The sequence below is a fragment of the Pipistrellus hanaki genome, assembly GCF_964339955.1.
Source record: "Pipistrellus hanaki genome assembly, chromosome: 2".
NCBI classification, from domain to species: Eukaryota; Metazoa; Chordata; class Mammalia; order Chiroptera; family Vespertilionidae; genus Pipistrellus; species Pipistrellus hanaki.
Window position 1 is genome coordinate 88,616,524 of NC_140504.1, and position 17,279 is coordinate 88,633,802.

Sequence of the window (17,279 nt, forward strand, 5' to 3'; positions counted from 1 at the left end):
TGGGCCTCCTGGCTTCTGCCCAGGACTCTTTTGTCAGGAAAGCTGTGCTGCCAGAATATGATCTGATTTTTGAAGGGTTATTACAGTGGCTTTGTGCGTGTTTGCCTCTGTGAAGAGACAGCGTTAGGTATAAATCGCCAAACTCTATCAGCACTCTTACATTTATGGGACCCCTCTAATGGCATTTTGCAAGTTTTATAGCTGTTGTATTAGTTTTATTATCTAGAAGAGAGATGCCCCTAACTGAAAATTGGGTCAAACATCAAACCTTGATGTAAACACATCAAAGTTGAATTCATAAGGGAGGAAATCTGGCCTAGAGCTGTGTGTAGCTCTTTCTGCCTCTTATTTATACTTGTTTGAGAGGCTTCTGGCATTGAATGATGATTTTTGAAAATACTCTAAGAAATGTAATGCCAACTTAAAGGGCATAGCATAAATTTATAACTACAAATTGCACTGTGCTTGAAAATTCTGATCTATATGTATTGTCCCACATTCTGTAGTACTTATTTCAGCATGTTTAATAATTAACTTTAAATTCTTACTAATCCAAGAATAATAACTGTTAAACTGAACAATGAAGCACCCAAGTTTTTTTCAAGACTATTTTAGAAATAACAACAAAATAATTGAAATATTTATAAAGCCAAAAAGTTAATTTAAAATTTCTATTTGTTTATTTCTTAAAGTAATTATGTAAAATTATCACAGTATAATGTTATAATGTAGACGTCGATATTTACTTCTTCGAAGTCACAAAAACAGACAAAATGGAAATATGACTAAAGCTACTTTTTAAATTTTAGCTTTCACTTTCTTTCAGCATTTTGATAACCAAGTATTTTTCAGTTATACTTATTGTCCTAACAAATCTTAACTTTAATTCTGGATGCCTTCTAAATTGGTAAAGACAAAAATAACATTGCTATGTGTTATTTTATATATATATTACATAATGCATATTGATTGACTAAAATTATGCACATGCCTATTCTTCTTAATGCACCAAATAGAAGAAATGCACATATCCCTAATAATAGTGGTTATTGAAACAATGGACATTGAAACAAAAGTAATTTTCTTGGAAATTATTTTATCAAATTTCCATACTGCATTTTCTGAAAAAATACTCAGACTATTTCATAAAGAAACTCAATGACAGATACAATTTGTACAATTATAAAAAATAAAAAAAATAAAAAGAGAGTGGGGGCCTAGCTAATGTGGCTCAATGGTTGGGTGTTGACCTATGAAGTGGGAGGTGATGGTTTGATTCCCAGTCAGGGCACATACCCGGGTTGTGAGCTCCGGTCCCAGTGGAGGGCATGCAGGAGGAGCCTGATTAGTGATTCTCTCTCATCATTGATCTTTGTCTTTCCCTCTCCTTCCTCTCTGAAATCAATAAAAATATATTTTTTAAAAAGAGAGAAAGGGAAGGGGAATATAATTGAAAGAGCTAACAATTGTTAAAATCTGAATTAAATCTACTAGCAAAACATAGAGGGTATGTTTTTTTTTTAATTTTCGGTTTTTAATAATTATATATATATTAAGTATGATGGATGAGTTTGATTATTGTCAATAGATTTTTTATGTGAACGCTTCTCAGAATATGATGCATCAGTCTTGAGACTGTAACATTTTTACTTTGAAAATTTTGTTTAAATTAGAATTTTTGTAAACTGCATAAAGAAGGACGAAGTGTGGCTATATCTGAGATGATGGAGAGTAATTTGTGTTGTGGGGTCGAAATAAGACCACCGGAGGCTGATAATTTATTTTAAAAAGCAAACAAGAATTTATTGAACTGGCTGGGGCAGCCACAAGAGTACCACACGCAGGCGGACCCTACACGACTGCGAGGCTTTAGGGGCAGCTAGTTATTTTTAAAGGTTCTGAGAAGGAAAACCCCCATTCTACAACAAACTGTTGTTTGGAATTTCTGCTGTTCTTCCTAGATAAAATGTTGCTTTCTAGTTTGCTTTAGCCCATTTGAAGAAGGATGAAGATAAACTTAGCTGTCTGACCTTGCAGGCCAGAGACCAGATATACCCACAATCTCAATACCATGCCAGGTGCACTTTTTTTTTTTTTTAATTGGACAGAACAGCATTGTTTTCGAGGCCAGCATCGAGATAACCACTAAGTGTACATAGGGCTGGCTCTTTAATGAAAAAGAAAGTTCTGCCTGTAACCTTGCCTAGAACTTGAACTCATCCTCCCTAAGCCCATCGCGCGATGAACAAAGCAAGTAAGTGAAGGTCGAAGTCAGAATAGTAGGGTTAAAATTCAAACAGTAGTTTTTACCCAAGTATGATTGCTACTATATTTCAATTTGTAATGATTTTTGTCAGTCAGCTCTGTTGGACTTTTAGCCTTAGTTTTCTAGGACTGCCTAACAAAGAACCATAAACTAGATGGTTTAAACAACAGAAATTTATTTCCTTACAGCTCTGGAGGCTAAAAGTCCAAGATCAAGGTGTTGGCAGGCTTTGTTTCTAAGGTCTCTCTTTTTAGCTTGTAGATGACATCTTCTCCCTATGTCTTTACTTTTTCTTTCCTCAATGTATGTAATGTGTCCTAATATCTTCTTATAAGATATAACCAGAGTGGAATGGTGCCCACCTAAGGATCTCGCTTTACTTTCATACCTCTTTCAAGACCCTAAATCCAAATAGTTTCATTCTGAGGTATGGAGGTTAGGACTTCAATAGAGGAATTTTGAGGAGACACAATTTGTCCCCTGATTGGTGACACTGTGACCATACCTTGCTCATAGCACCTAGAAAGAACCCAGTGCAAAGCCAAGTGCTTCATGCTGTAGTCACAATGACAGGCATAATCTATTCATTTCAAATTTGCCACTTACAAGGTTAATCCAGATGAAGGGTAGGATGAAAATATATGAATATTTATCAGCCAGCATCCCATCAAGTTAAAACCAAGCATAAGTGCATTTCTAGGACTTTCTAATAGGTTCTTCCCACCCCCTCTTTTCAACCCTTTCCAATGCATTTGCATATTTGATTTAAAAACCAAATCTACATTATTTCTCTAGCCCTACTTTTCATAAATTATAAATTCACCACCCTCTTTGGAATGACATTATTTTGACTTGATTTATTATTAATTACAAGGTCTTGGGATTTTAGGCAGTTAAGTAAATAGAGTGCTGGTCTCCATAGCAAATTAATGCAATAGAATTGTCTGCATGTGCATGCTCCTACATACTACTTTACATGCATTATACTGGTATTTGGAGAGTCTTGTGTAAAGAATAGTCTTTACTTACTTATATAAAGAGCCTAGACATATATATATATATATAACAGGTTTATGATCCATTTTTAAACCCAGTTTGAGCTATTAGTGGTATGAATTGGATGAAAGTACTATTTATCACTACACCAAATACAGAAGTGTTTATATTTGATAATCCCTGATATGATTTTAATTATTTTATTACACCTAAAAATAATTTATTTGGTAACCTATTTATATAAGAAATAAAAACTACCAGCATATCCCTATAATTATCAATTAGATACAGTAGCAATTATATACAGGAAGTTAGAACTTTTAAAATAACCATTGGGTTCTCTGATTTCTCTTTTTTATTCGTTTTACCTTTTTTATAGATAGCATCCAGATAGAGCATCTTGTAATAGATTTTGTCTTGAGAGTCATATATTACCAAGACTTTTAACAGTATTAATAATCAGTTTTGATATCTATTAAGCCCAGACATTTTTTGACTTGATGATACTGGCATTTATCAGTATCCTCAGATCTGCTTACAATCAGTTTAAGTGTATAGAAAGCAGATAGCATAGAAATGAGACTGTAGGCACTCTTCCCTGTGCTTCCAGATGTGCTCAGAGTTAGACTTTCTCTTCTTCCCATTTCAAGTTACAGTCTCAGTCTGAACTCTAGGACTCGGTGATGTTGGGTTTCTTAGCTTTAAACAACTTGGAATAGTCTCTCTTTGAACACTCCCTCTTTAGTATTTTTAATAAACAAGTAGCAGATGTGGCAGATGCTTTCATATTACATCTTTTTCAAGTACTATTTTTAAATTTATTTTTTAAGTAGTAAAGGAGGAAAGTCATGCACCAATGACAATGGCAATATATGTTTAAGACTAAAATCATTTGAATTTTTAGAATCTGCGGGGAATTAGTGCTGTTGGCTATACTTTGGCCACTGTTTTAGATAAAACCTTGAGGCTATTCTATATGAAAAAATAAAAACATGGTGAGCCATGAAAATTAACAACAACAAAATCTAAGTAAAAGTTTTAATAATGGAATCCTGAGTAAAACATCTGGTAATAAGATAGTACTTCAAGTTTTTTGTTTTCAAAGACCATTACAATGATTTTGAATGCCTTAGCTTTAGCACATAATATCAAAAGAAAAGTAATTTCAAAAAAATTTAAGTCTACCTACGGGACAAAATAAGGGTTAATTTATTTTTAAATAATATAAGAATGAGAAACACTAGGTTAAAATTGATGCTTCCATGGACCCTTAATTTGCTATTCTATTAAGAATTTTCAATACACAATTTTAATATTCAGTAGCTTCTCATGCTGGTATATGAAAATGATAGTTAGTAGATCATTGTCAGTAATACTAAAATATATGGAAACAGCCTAGATATTTCTCTGTAGGGATTGACTAAATAAATAATATAATTCATTAAATAGAGCATTATATGAACTTTATAAAAAAGAAATACAGCTGTATGTACATATAGGGAAATGTATACAACTACACAATCAGGTAAAAGAGGTACAATTTTATTGTTAATAAGAAAGAAAGGCCGTGTATTTGATTTTGATATCCATCATCCACACTACAGCCAAAAAAAAACCTAAAACTAAAACCTTTTCATTTTCTTCTACTAACTTATCAACTATCATAAGGATACATATTTCTCCTCCTCTCTAGAGTATATATAAGAGTTATTTTAAAAGATAGTACCACTTAAATAAATTTTCTAAATTTCAAACTTTATACCTAATTTTATACTTAAGTATCTTTTAATTGTACTTATAATATAAGAAATTGAATTATATACAATTCTCTATTATATATAATATATTAACATATAGCTGTAACTATAGATAGATGAAATTATTCTATATTTATTCCAGTGATTATCTAATTTAAAACCTATGGTTGCATATACAAAGTTAAGAGATTCCCATCAATGAATGATAGATTATAAATATGGTACAGTATAAAGGACACTGAATCAGAAATTAAGAATCTGAGGGCATTAGTCCTGGTCTGGTCACAGCTACCTTTGAGTTTGGAAAATAATTTAAGGTCCATGTTGTTGAGTTTGCCTGTTTAAAATAAGAAAGGATTTAGGCTAGATTAGAGACAGCAAATATGCCTCAACTCAAGTGCCAACTTCAATCAGTTTGAAGTGGTTGTCTGAAGGAGTAAGGATATGTATTTGGAATCAGCAACATTGTACTGAAATCAATTAGGAAGATCTGTAGTGGTGGGGAGGTTGGGGAGATTACAGCATTTATGCCTATATTAGCTACACTAAGACTAGATGATCTGTAAGCTTCAGTTCTGCGAATCAATATTTCTGTGCTAGATAAAAAATACATTAAAATTGTTAGTCGTCTTATTCCTTGGTTACCTTCAATTGTTCTAATCCCAGATGAATGTGATTCCAATGATATTTCTAATATTTGCTTATTTTATAAATAGCATATTTTTACAATATTTTAAACATTCCATTTTAGATCTTCCACCTCCTCCTGTGCCACCACCTGCTATAAAGTCACCCACTGTCCAATCCAAGGCACAGCTGGAAGTACGACCTGTTATGGTACCAAAACTTCCTTGTATAGAAGCAAGAACAGACAGATCATCAGATAGAAAAGGAGGCAATTATAAGGGGAGGGAAGTATTGGATGGAAGACCAGTTGCTGAAATGCGAACAAATCCAGGTGAACCCAGAGAAGCACAGGAACAGCAAAATGATGGGAAAGGACGTGGAAACAAGGCAGCAAAACGGGACCTTCCACCAGCAAAGACTCATCTCATCCAAGGTACTGATTTACTTAAGAGCCAAGTAAACATAGATTGAACATATATTTGCAAGGCATGCTGTTAGGTTCTCTAAGGCCATATGAAAAGCAGTAAGTAAGATTTAGAAATTTGCTCTCTAACAGAGGAGATACGCATATACCCGAAATTTTTTTTTTTTTTTTTTTTTTACAATTCATTCTAATACATTATACAATACTTCCTTGGATTCCACTTGAGTTGTATTTCAAAAAAAAGAAAACATGATTTCTGCAGATTAAATAGGGAGAAGGGAAGCGCAAGTAAAGGAAATAGGTAGAAAAAAAATATGGAAGTGTAAAATTGAATGTTTAGTGAGCACTCCTTTCCAGTTTGGCTGGAGAATAGGATATTTGGGGCCAGGGACACATGGTAAAAGATAAAACTAGAAAGGTGGCTGGGCCAGATTTAGAAGGCCAGAAATACTGTGCTAAAGGGTTTGGGATTTATGATATAGGCAGCAGTGAGCCAACAAAACATATAATCAGATTTGTATTTTAGAAAAATAACTGGCAGCACATTATAGTTAAGGAAGAGACTAAAATTAGGTAAATGAAAGTATCAGAAAATTTAAAGTAATCTAGATATAAAATATGAAAGTACTGAGTTAAATCAGTTGCGTAATAAAGAGAACAGGTATTTCAGAGATAGGTCTAATAGGACTTGGTGACTAATTGAATATAGAAAACTAAAATAAAATAATGGAATAAAAACAAAAGTTACTCAAGTGTTAATTAGATGGCCTGTAAGATTAGTAGCACATAATTGTGTTAAGCAATGTAGGGAAAATCATAGATATGATGGGGAAAATAATTTCAGTTTTGAATAGAGTAAGATGCTGTCAAGAATACAGTTATGGAAAAAAATTAATAAGAATTTGGAGAACAAAGTTTAAAGATCAGTAGAAAGGTTACAACTAGAGGGAGGATGTTAGAACTATCACAAAGGTAAAAATTGCGTGAATTACAAAAGCCAAATTATCAACAGTGATATACTGGTTAATGTACAGTATTTGGTTTTCTAGGGGGGGAAAAAACAAAACAAAACCCTAATTTGTAGCCATATACTTCTTTTGAGTAATTACTCCCAAAATGGCTGGTTTCAAGCTACTTATATGAAGTTAGTGGATATGAAGTTGGAAAGAGATGGACAACACAATATACTCTGTGAGAATGTGCACACCAGTAGTCAGGGATGATCGTATTTAAAATTAGACACAGTAACAAAACTCTATGATGCAAACTAAGAAGGACCCACTCAGATATAAAATAATTAAGGTATCCAAACTAGAGAGAATACTATCCTAGAAAGAATGGAGGAGAAAATTATAAGATAGGAAGAAATATGAAATGTCACCAAAAAAAAATAAAAGTGGAATGTGAATGGTGGCCCACGGTGCAGGTAGGGGAGAATACAAAGATTTTGCAGCATATTGTTTATATGTGATATTCAAAGGAACTATTTTTAGTGAAGTAGTCAGAATAAAACACAGGCTGCAGGGTGTGAGAGTGAATGGAAACTGTGGAAGGGAGATGGTGAGCACGGGCTCTTTTTAGAAGGTTGGAGAGAGGAAAAAAGGTAGGGAGAGGGTTTGGCAGGAAGGCAGAATCTGTGAGAATGTGTTAAGAAAAGGTATGTGAACATTATAGACTAAGAAGGAAAAAAAAAACATCTTCGAGGAAGAGATATAAGAAAATGAAGGTCATTGATGAAGGAGGCAGGAAAAAGTGATAGGGATATGAATCTTAAAAAGCTTAAAAGGGTACTTTACTGCTCTCTTTTCATTGATACATTTTGGTGAGATCAGACATCAATCTGTTGTTCTGTTTTTTTTTGGGGGGGGGGGGGGCACCTGGCCATTAGCAACTTCCTTCCATATGGAGGACAGTTTCATTTTGTTCTGTGACAGAAACCTGAACTCCTGACCTAGGGCCAGACTTGGCAATGAAGTGATGAGTGATACTATGCATTTCAGACAGATGTCTCACTCTACTGCATGTTCACAGAGTACTTTGTGACACTTACCTTATTTTTATCAGTTAAGCCAAAGATTATCTTAATTTTTGACTCATGATAACTATACTCCAAGTGATGATACATAAATGAAATGTCATGCTCTAAATTATTAGATTTGTATCTTTCCTGAAAGTAAGGACCAATTTGCTGCTCATAAACAGGCTCCCTCCCAAGTAGTTGGGTTTCTTCAGGAAATAATTGTATAAACCCAGAAAGAATTTGGTGTATGCAGAATTAGAACAAAGGACTAAGTTATTTTTATCCATCTTCACAAATTCAATTAAGTTGTCCTCTGTCTTATAAAAATATTGCTAATAAAGGAACTAACACTGGAACAATCACTGTACAAATAAGGAAGCCTATTTCCATGGGAACCTGTTATACAGGACCAGTTATTATTTTTATGTCTTGCTTTCCCAAAGTCTCATTTGAACCATAGACCTTTGTGTATCATTAAGTTAATATTTCTATGCATTGCTATAATTTCACCTTCTTACTCAGTTATTTATAATGAAAGAGACACCCTGATTTACTTGTGTAACAAATGATTGTTTTTAATTACAAAAAGTGGAATGTCTGGTCTTTAGGCGGACATTCACTCAATTGGTTCAATTTATTTTACCTATATCAAACATCAATTGTGTTATTAAACATCATACTAGTCTTAAAATTTATATATAAGCATGAACCTTGACCTCAAGGATCTTAATATCAGAGAGGGAGACAGGTAATCTATAGATTCACAGATGTATTCATAATTGGTATAATGTTGATGTTGCCATGATACTTGATAGTCCAGAGAGGGGACAATTATCCCAATCTTTTGGAAAATATAAAGAAAAACTTCTTTCCTGGTAGAAATAACACATAAGCTGAGTGTTCAGGATGGGTGGAATTTAGCTTGGGTAAGAAGAGTGGATAGAGTGTTCAGGCAGATGAAGTCAGCATGATTATCTTTAAAGGTACAACTCTGGCCAGTGGCTCAGTTGGTTTGAGCATCATCCTGTTTGCCAGAAGGTTGCAGATTCAGTTCCCCGTCAGGGATCATACCTGGGTTGTGGATTCAATCCCAGGTCAGGACAACCAATCAATGTGCTTCTCTCACATCTCTCTCTTTCTCCCTTCCCACCCCTTCTCTAAAATCAGTAAAAACATCCTTGGGCAAAAGAAAATACAGAGAGAGAGAGAGAGAGAGAGAGAGAGAGAGAGAGAGAGAGAGAGAGAGAGAGAGAGAGAGGGAGCGAGCGCGCTACATTGAGGCGACTATAAGAAATTCAGTACCACTAGATAGTTAAGATGAAGCTCTTGAGGTAAATGTAAGCTTAAGTAATAGAGATCCTGTAGTTCTTGTAAGAAAATGGTGGCTTAATGAAGATGGTGTAGAGCAGTGGTTCTCAATCTTTCTAATGCAGGGACCCTTTAATACAGTTCCTCATGTTGTGGTGACCCCCAACCAATTTGTTGCTACTTCATAACTGTAATTTTGCTACTGTTATGAATCGTAATGTAAATATCTGTGTGAACCTGCTAGCAGTTCTCAACGTGTGGATCATGACTCACAGGTTGAGAACCACTGCTGTAGAGCCTAAACCAGCAGAAAACACAGAGCCTAAGACTCATTTTAGAAGTACTAACACAGATATTTACATTACGATTCATAATAGTAGCAAAATTACAGTTATGAAGTAGCAACAAAAATAATTTTATGGTTGGGGGTCACCACAGCATGAGGAACTGTATTAAAGGGTTGCGGCATTAGAAAGGTTTAGAACCACAGGTTTAGAGGGAAATAACTCAAAAGGCAGAGACTTGTAAGAGATATTTACAATTTCTGGACAGGAGATGTAGAGAATATAAACCAGGCTATGAGAACAGAGATCATTGAGAGAGAAAATTCAAAACACTTTTTAGAGTTGAAAATCAGCCTCAACTGTTATATGCTCGAATGTGTGGAATTTGTGCATTTAAGATTATTGGAAGGAAGAGGAAAAACTCTAAAATAATTCCCTTTTTATTCTTGGTTTTGGATGTCTTAATGATTAGAGATATCATTAGCTAATCTTGAAAATACAGAGGAAGAAGAAATCTCAGAGGAGTGAGCATAATGAAATTAATGTTGGATGTGTTGAGTCTGAGGTACACTCAAAAGGAAATGTTCAATTGACCTGGCTGTAGGAACCTAAAATTCAGAGCATATTTCACAGGTTGGAAATAGGAATGAATAATTCATCATGGTAAATAGCAGTTAAAGCCACTCACCTGTACACTCAAAACTACTTGTTGATGACCTGTTATATGTCATGGTGGTAATATATCAGTACAAAATCAGATAAAAATACCCTCTCTCATGACAGTTATATTCCAGAAGAGGTTATAGTCTGTGAGAACGGATGAAATCATTCAGAGTGGGAATATGTATATAAACAAATACTGGGCTAAAATAGAAATCTGCAGGACATCAATATGTTAGAGGCACTGCATAAGAAGAACCCACAGAAGTCTGGCCAAAAAGGAAGGACGACCATAAGCTAAGAGAGTAGTAATGTTTAAATTGATAGTGACTTCCAGATTAAGGCCAGAAAAGAATAGAGAGAGAACTGAAGCATGGTTAGCATTATCAAAATCAGCAGTGAATTTTCTGTTTCATTGTGGTAATGTGGGCATGAGTAGATTTTCCTGAATACAGAGTGAATGGGAGTTGCATCTACCAATAGGGTTCAAGGTACATTTCAAGAAGCTTTGCTGAGCAGTGAGGAAAAGGTATTAATTAACGTAGCGCACAAGCTTAAGGGGAACGTTTTTAGCAAGAGAAGGATTTTATCATATTGTAGTTTGTCAAAAATTAAAGTCAATAAAGATTAAAAGGTTGCTAAATAGGGGACAAAAGCTGAAGGTTATAGGAGACCAAGTGCTAAGAAGTTAAGTTGCAGAAGAAGTGGTCTTTGTGGACTGTGAAACCTCCGTGAGTCAGAAGTCTGTTTCGGGAGTGAATGTTGTGATGAACAGAATGGAAGGGAAAAGATGGCATTAAGGAGCAAAGAAAACAGGCCCCATAACTACGTGGCTTGGCTTTCACCAGAAGAGAATATTTTTACACAGTGATTTAGTGTTAGTGTTAGTGAGCTACAGACAAGCCATCCTCCTTTCTTTGGAGAGAACTTTGGTGGAAACCATATTTCACTCATACAATGCAGACAACTGAGGAAGTACTTGGGGAAGGAAAACAAAACTACATGTAGAGGAGTTGTTTTTTATGTGTTTGGTGTCCAAAGGGTAGAGTGGATAGCCTTTGGAGCGAAGTGAGCATTTGGAGGATTGAATCAACAGAACTAGAAACAGATTTAAGGATTATGGAAATGGACATTCAGGAGATGCCAGTTAACAAGAGTAGCAACAATGAGAGGCTTCTGAGAACAGGATTCCACCATGTAAATGTGATGTTGAAATGGAGCTTGATATCATGGTGTCTGGGAAGTGAACCTGAGCTTGGCTCTGTTTTGGTAGTTAGAGGAGACTGGGCTTCATTTCTATTACGTGCCCTAGAATAATTCTTCCAAGTTTACATAGGGATTTTACCATCTCTTCTGTTTTCACATGAATACTAAAAGCTCCACAGATTATTTTTAGAAAAATGAAAACTAAAGCCTGAAATAACTCGAGCTCACAGTGAAGGATAGAACTGGAAACTAAATTTGACTCCAGGTTTGGTTTACTTCTTTAAAGATGTTCTCAAGTGATTTTGAGGCAGACAAAAGCTTTTGAGTGGAATCCAACCCCTGCTAAGAAAACAGTAAAATTTGTTGTTTTTATTTACAAAATTCAGAGCTGACTTATTCATTATCTTACCTAAAAATAGAGAAACATGTAAATTGACCATGTACTTCCACTACACCCACACCCATTCAGAGTGAATATGCAAATTAACCTAACAAATAAAGTGGTTAATTTGCATATATACCTGGGAATCTCCTCAGTACCCTGGTAACTCCCATCAGGCCATCAGGCAGAGGCTTTAGGCTTGGCAAGGGGCCGAGCTTGCAATCTGAGGGGCGGGGGAGAGGGAACCCCTTCCCAAGCCTAAAGCCTAGAGCAAAGGCTTTAGGCTTGGGAAGGGACCGACCCTGTGATCAGAGGTGCCAGAGGGGGTGGAGGGACCCCTTCCCAAGCCTAAAGCCTGGGGTGGAGGCTTTAGGCTTCAGCAGGGGCCAAGACTGGAATTGGAGGGAAGGGGAAAATATCAATGGAAATATATCCTCAGGTGAGGATAAAAAGAAAAATAAAGAAAGAAATGTCATATCCTATGAAAGATACATCTTGAAAATGCTTAAAGAAAGTTGTCTTTTTTCATGATGAAGGAACTGGAGTCCATGTTGATGAAAATACCTTCACGGCTGTGGTGACTGGCAGTGGCTGAAGCAGTGGGGTGAAGGGGCTGACACCTTCCCTGATCAGCCTGGTCGCCTCCCACAAAGGAGGGTGGGCCTGAGCCAATGGGGAGTGGGCCTAAGCCATCAGTAGGACATTCCCTGAGGCCTCCCAGTATGTGAGAGGGGGCAGGCTGGGCTGAGGGACTCCTCCCCATTGCATGAATTTCATGCACTGGGCCTCTAGTTGTTATAAAATGTTTTTAGTTATTCCTCAAAAACATTGATGCTTCCCCATTCAGAATTATAGACATGAGTGAAACATTATGGAATGAAAATGTGCAATGGTATTAATATGCACTTGTTAAATTTCATTACACAGAGGATATTCTACCTTACTGTAGACCTACTTTTCCGACATCCAATAATCCCAGAGATCCTAGTTCTTCAAGTTCAATGTCATCAAGGGGATCAGGAAGCAGACAAAGAGAACAAGCAAATGTAGGTCGAAGAAATATTGCAGAAATGCAAATTCTTGGAGGATATGAAAGAGGAGAAGATAATAATGAAGAATTAGAGGTATCTATAACTTTTTTTTTTTTCATTTCTCAACATTAAACTAGTTATTATATCAGCCTTAAAGTCAGGAGCATTTATCAGTCTATAAAAATGTTCTTTTTATCACAAACCCTAATATTAGTGCTGCCAGAAACTATAATTCTGAAAAAATTAATTATTTCCTTAAATGTTTTCCAAAGTTTTAAATGATAATAATAGTTTCCTTTTAGGTCTAACATTAACTTTCATACAGGTATTCAGATAAGAAATTTTCATGGCTAGCATGTTTTTAGGAAATAAGAACTATTGATCTAAAAATAATTATAATTTATAGTATTATAGTAAGTTATAAAAACCCAGTAAGGCTGAAACCGGTTTGGCTCAGTGAATAGAGCGTCGGCCTGCGGACTGAAAGGCCCCGGGTTCAATTCCGGTCAAGGGCATGTACCTTGGTTGCGGGCATATCCCCAGAAGGGGGAGTGCAAAAGGCAGCTGATCAATGATTCTCTCTCATCGATGTTTCTAACTCTCTATCCCTCTCTCTTCCTCTCTGTAAAAAATCAATAAAATATATTAAAAAAAAAAAAAGTAAGGTGACAGTTACATGATGTGAGTGAGGGTATTCTGCCTGTGTTAGCTACCACCCTGGTGATTACTGGGCTCAATCCAGCTGATTTGGTCCATTATCTTTCACCTTCAGTCCTGACACTGACTTTTCCAAATGGAAGAGAACATTTCTTGAGTCAAAGATAAACTTCTTTGTTGAAATCTATAAACAGACATCAGACAGAGAGTTGGCAATAAATCTTATAATATTTAAAATCACCTCCCATTTTAAGATTGTGTTTTCTCCATTTCATAAGAAAGCAAGTTGAGGAAAAATTTATTTTTTTGGAGATATAGTTGACCCTATATCTGCCCAGACAACAGGGCAGTTAGGGACTTCGAATCCTTCTGCCCATGCAGTCAAAAAAATGCATGTATAACTTTTGATTCCCTCAAAACTTAGCTACTAATAGCCTATTGTTGACTGGAAGCCTTATCCAACGGCTTGGCTCAGGGGATAGAGCATCAGCCTGCCAACTGAAGGGTCCCAGGTTAAATTCTAGCCAAGGGCACATGCTTGAGTTGCAGACTTGATACCCAGTAGGGGGTATACAGGAAGCGCTGACCAGTGATTCTCTCTCAACCTACTGTTTCTCTCTCTCTCTCCTTCTCCCTTCCTCTCTGAAATCAATAAAGAAATATTTTTATAAAATAGCATGGATGGTTAATTAATTCATATTTTGTATGCCATATATATTATAAATTAGACTTTTAGAATAAATTAAGCTGTAGAAAACAAAATGTTATTGAGAAAATCATAAAGAAGAGAAAATACATATACAGACCCACACAGTTCATACCTGTGTTGTTCAAGGATCAACTGTATATTTAATCACAAGGATATTGTTAAAGGAGTGTTAAACTGTAACTTCTAATAATACAAAATTAAAAATTGTAAGTAATTATATCTGATTAAATTTCTCATCATGCACAATGTAGTTGGATTTTGAGATTTAGAGTAAGAATACTTTCCTCCTGCAAATACTGTTATAGAAGTTGCTATTCAACTGTGTTGTTGTTTTGTTTTTAAAGAAAAGACTTTTTGTGGGATGAATAGAGATAAGTATATAAATGACTCCAATATTTAAAACCAGTAAAAGTTGAGCTATGATGCTGAATTGGGAGAGGAGGAGTAGAGAACTCAACCTACTGCTGCTCCTCTCTCCCCAGCACCACACCCACAACACAGACACACTGTGTGGGACGCACTTGGTACTTGTTACAGAACTATTGCATTTGCTTTCAAAACCAATTAAAGTTGACAAATGAATCTGTTGCCGTGAGCTCTTTCCAGTGTGTGCTAGTGAAAGAATGAAAAACCATAAGAATGAAAACATGTAAATATAATGTAATACTCTTAAGATTTATTTCCAAACTTAAAAATAACTTATCTCTTACAGGAAACTGAAAGCTGAAGACAACCAGAGAGGCTTGTGAGATCTAATGTGAAAATTGTCACTCAAGATGCCTCATGTCTGATGACACATGACGCCAGATAAAATGTTCAGTGCAATCAGAGTGTACAAATTGTCGTTTTTATTCCTCTTACTGGAATACCATTTTTAAAAATTTTACTGGGGTTTTATTGTTGTTTGATCCCTATCCCTTTGAGGAACCACCATATTCCTCTCACTGTTGGAACAAACCATTACACTTACTTCCAGCAAGGGAAGTGTTTGAATTCTTGCTTTGGTCATCAGCCAGCAAAAGGGAACAGAATAGTTCTTTTGCATTTTGCCCCTGAGATATGGCATTGCACTGCTTATATACCAAGCCAATTTATAGCAAAATATTGATCAAAGATACAAAATTGATTAATCAACCTCATGCCAAGGGCTCTGAAGATATAGTCTTTCTATAACCAACCGCTAATGCAAATTAAAATCATTGTAACATGATTGTAAAGTCAGTCTTTCATACCACCCTTTCCTGGGGAAAAATAAAAATATAGCAAATGCAGAACAACCACAATTAATTTGAATGGGATAGAAACATTGTAAATATATACTCTTTGCAACCCCTGGTGATACTTTTTTTTTCCCACTTCATTTCAATCATTGAAGTATATTCTTATTGGAAATGTTCGTCTTTTCGATAAGTAGGGGGAAGCCAGTTGGATCTCTGGCTGTCTAGTCATTGTCATAAGTAAGCCTAGCAAAAACCTTATTCTATTTTTCAATCAAAAACTGATTTAAAATGCATATTACATACAAACAACTGAATGTTTTTAATGACCAATTGAGTAAGAACATCCTATCTTAACTGGCCTAAATTTCTTCTGGTAGTGTCAGTTCAACTTTCAGAAGTGCCACTTAAGGAAGTCTGATTTTTGTTTTTGTAATGCACTGTTTTTTAAACTTTTTTTTTTTTTTTTTTGGTTTTAAAAGCACAATCACTAAACTTTATTTGTAAACCATTGTAACTATTAACCTTTTTTGTCTTATTGAAAAAAATGTTGAGAAACGTTTTTAACCTGTTTTGTTAATGCTCTGTGTTTGTGTTTGGAATATTTGAATGATGACAGATGGTGAAGTAACGTGTGTACTTTATTGTGGGCCATAAACCCAGTGGTTCTTACTTTTCCTGGACTTAAGGAAACAGAGATTTAAGTTTGTTGTGGCCAATGTTGAAACTCATAAGATTTCCTCAAATAGAGGCATTATGTGCTTTGATTTGCCAAATAATGCCCTCCGACTGTAGATTTTTATGATCCTTTCTTGTCATTATATAAATTTTATTGACTTTATAATTGGTGCTATTTGAAGAAAAAAATGTACACTTATTCCTACACAGGTATCAGGCCTGACCCACTGGAAAAAAAAGCCAAACAAAATGGAACCACAAAAAAAAAAAGCTGGTATTCACCAAAAACTAAATGTGTTCACTTAGATAATTGACAAGTTACATAGAAAGGGTGTGCAGTACTAAGGGAACAATCCATGTGATTAATGTTTTCATTAGGTTCATGTAAGAAGCCTCTTATTTTTAGCCATAATTTTGCATACTGAAAATCCAGTAATCAAAAAAGTAATTTTGTCACATTATTTATTAAAAATGTTCTCAAATACATCATTCTTTCTTGTGTTGATTTCCTTTTTTTTTTCATTGTGTGATCAAATTATTCCATTTAATCACAAGGTGTGCTGTCTTAACATTTCACTACTATATTATCAGACCGTTAAACATTCTGTTTTATGAACAACCAGGTTGTTGTTTTTTTATGGTAAAGAAAAATGCTCCTTTTTTCCACTGAAATTAAAGTTGTAAGATGAATGAAAACCTAAAAGTCATTTGATTAGAGAGGAAGGTTTTAATATTAATGTTGTACTGAAGTACTTTGTACTTTTGTATGTGTATCTGAATATCAGTTAACCTATTTCTAAAATAGGATATGACTGCGATAACTCAGATTTGTGAAGTTTGGGCCATTTTTCTTCTGTAAACAAGTAAATTATGTAACTACAAAATATCAGTAACTATCTGCTTTCTTGTTACAAATTCATGTGACATTTTAACAGTGCAGTACTTATCACATTGTTGTTCATTAAAGTCAGCCTATTCAAGTATTCAGCTGTGGGTGCTTGAGATGGCCATCATGTCTTGGAAGTGCCAAGAGCAATAGAATCTAGCAAACATTTTT

General features: G+C 35.1%; 1 protein-coding gene across 3 annotated transcripts in view; it reads left to right on the top strand.

The window, feature by feature from the left end:
* The window catches only part of ROBO1 (roundabout guidance receptor 1), a 988,403-nt gene extending 971,692 nt beyond the window's left edge, over positions 1-16,711 (top strand). For all 3 annotated transcript variants that reach the window (XM_084875894.1, XM_084875896.1, XM_084875895.1), the window contains 3 exons: positions 5,771-6,079; positions 12,858-13,054; positions 15,040-16,711. In XM_084875894.1, the coding sequence (XP_084732020.1) occupies positions 5,771-6,079; positions 12,858-13,054; positions 15,040-15,054 (521 nt within the window). In that variant the 3' untranslated portion in view covers positions 15,055-16,711. The remainder of the gene's footprint in view (positions 1-5,770; positions 6,080-12,857; positions 13,055-15,039) is intronic.
* Positions 16,712-17,279: the final 568 nt, after the last annotated feature.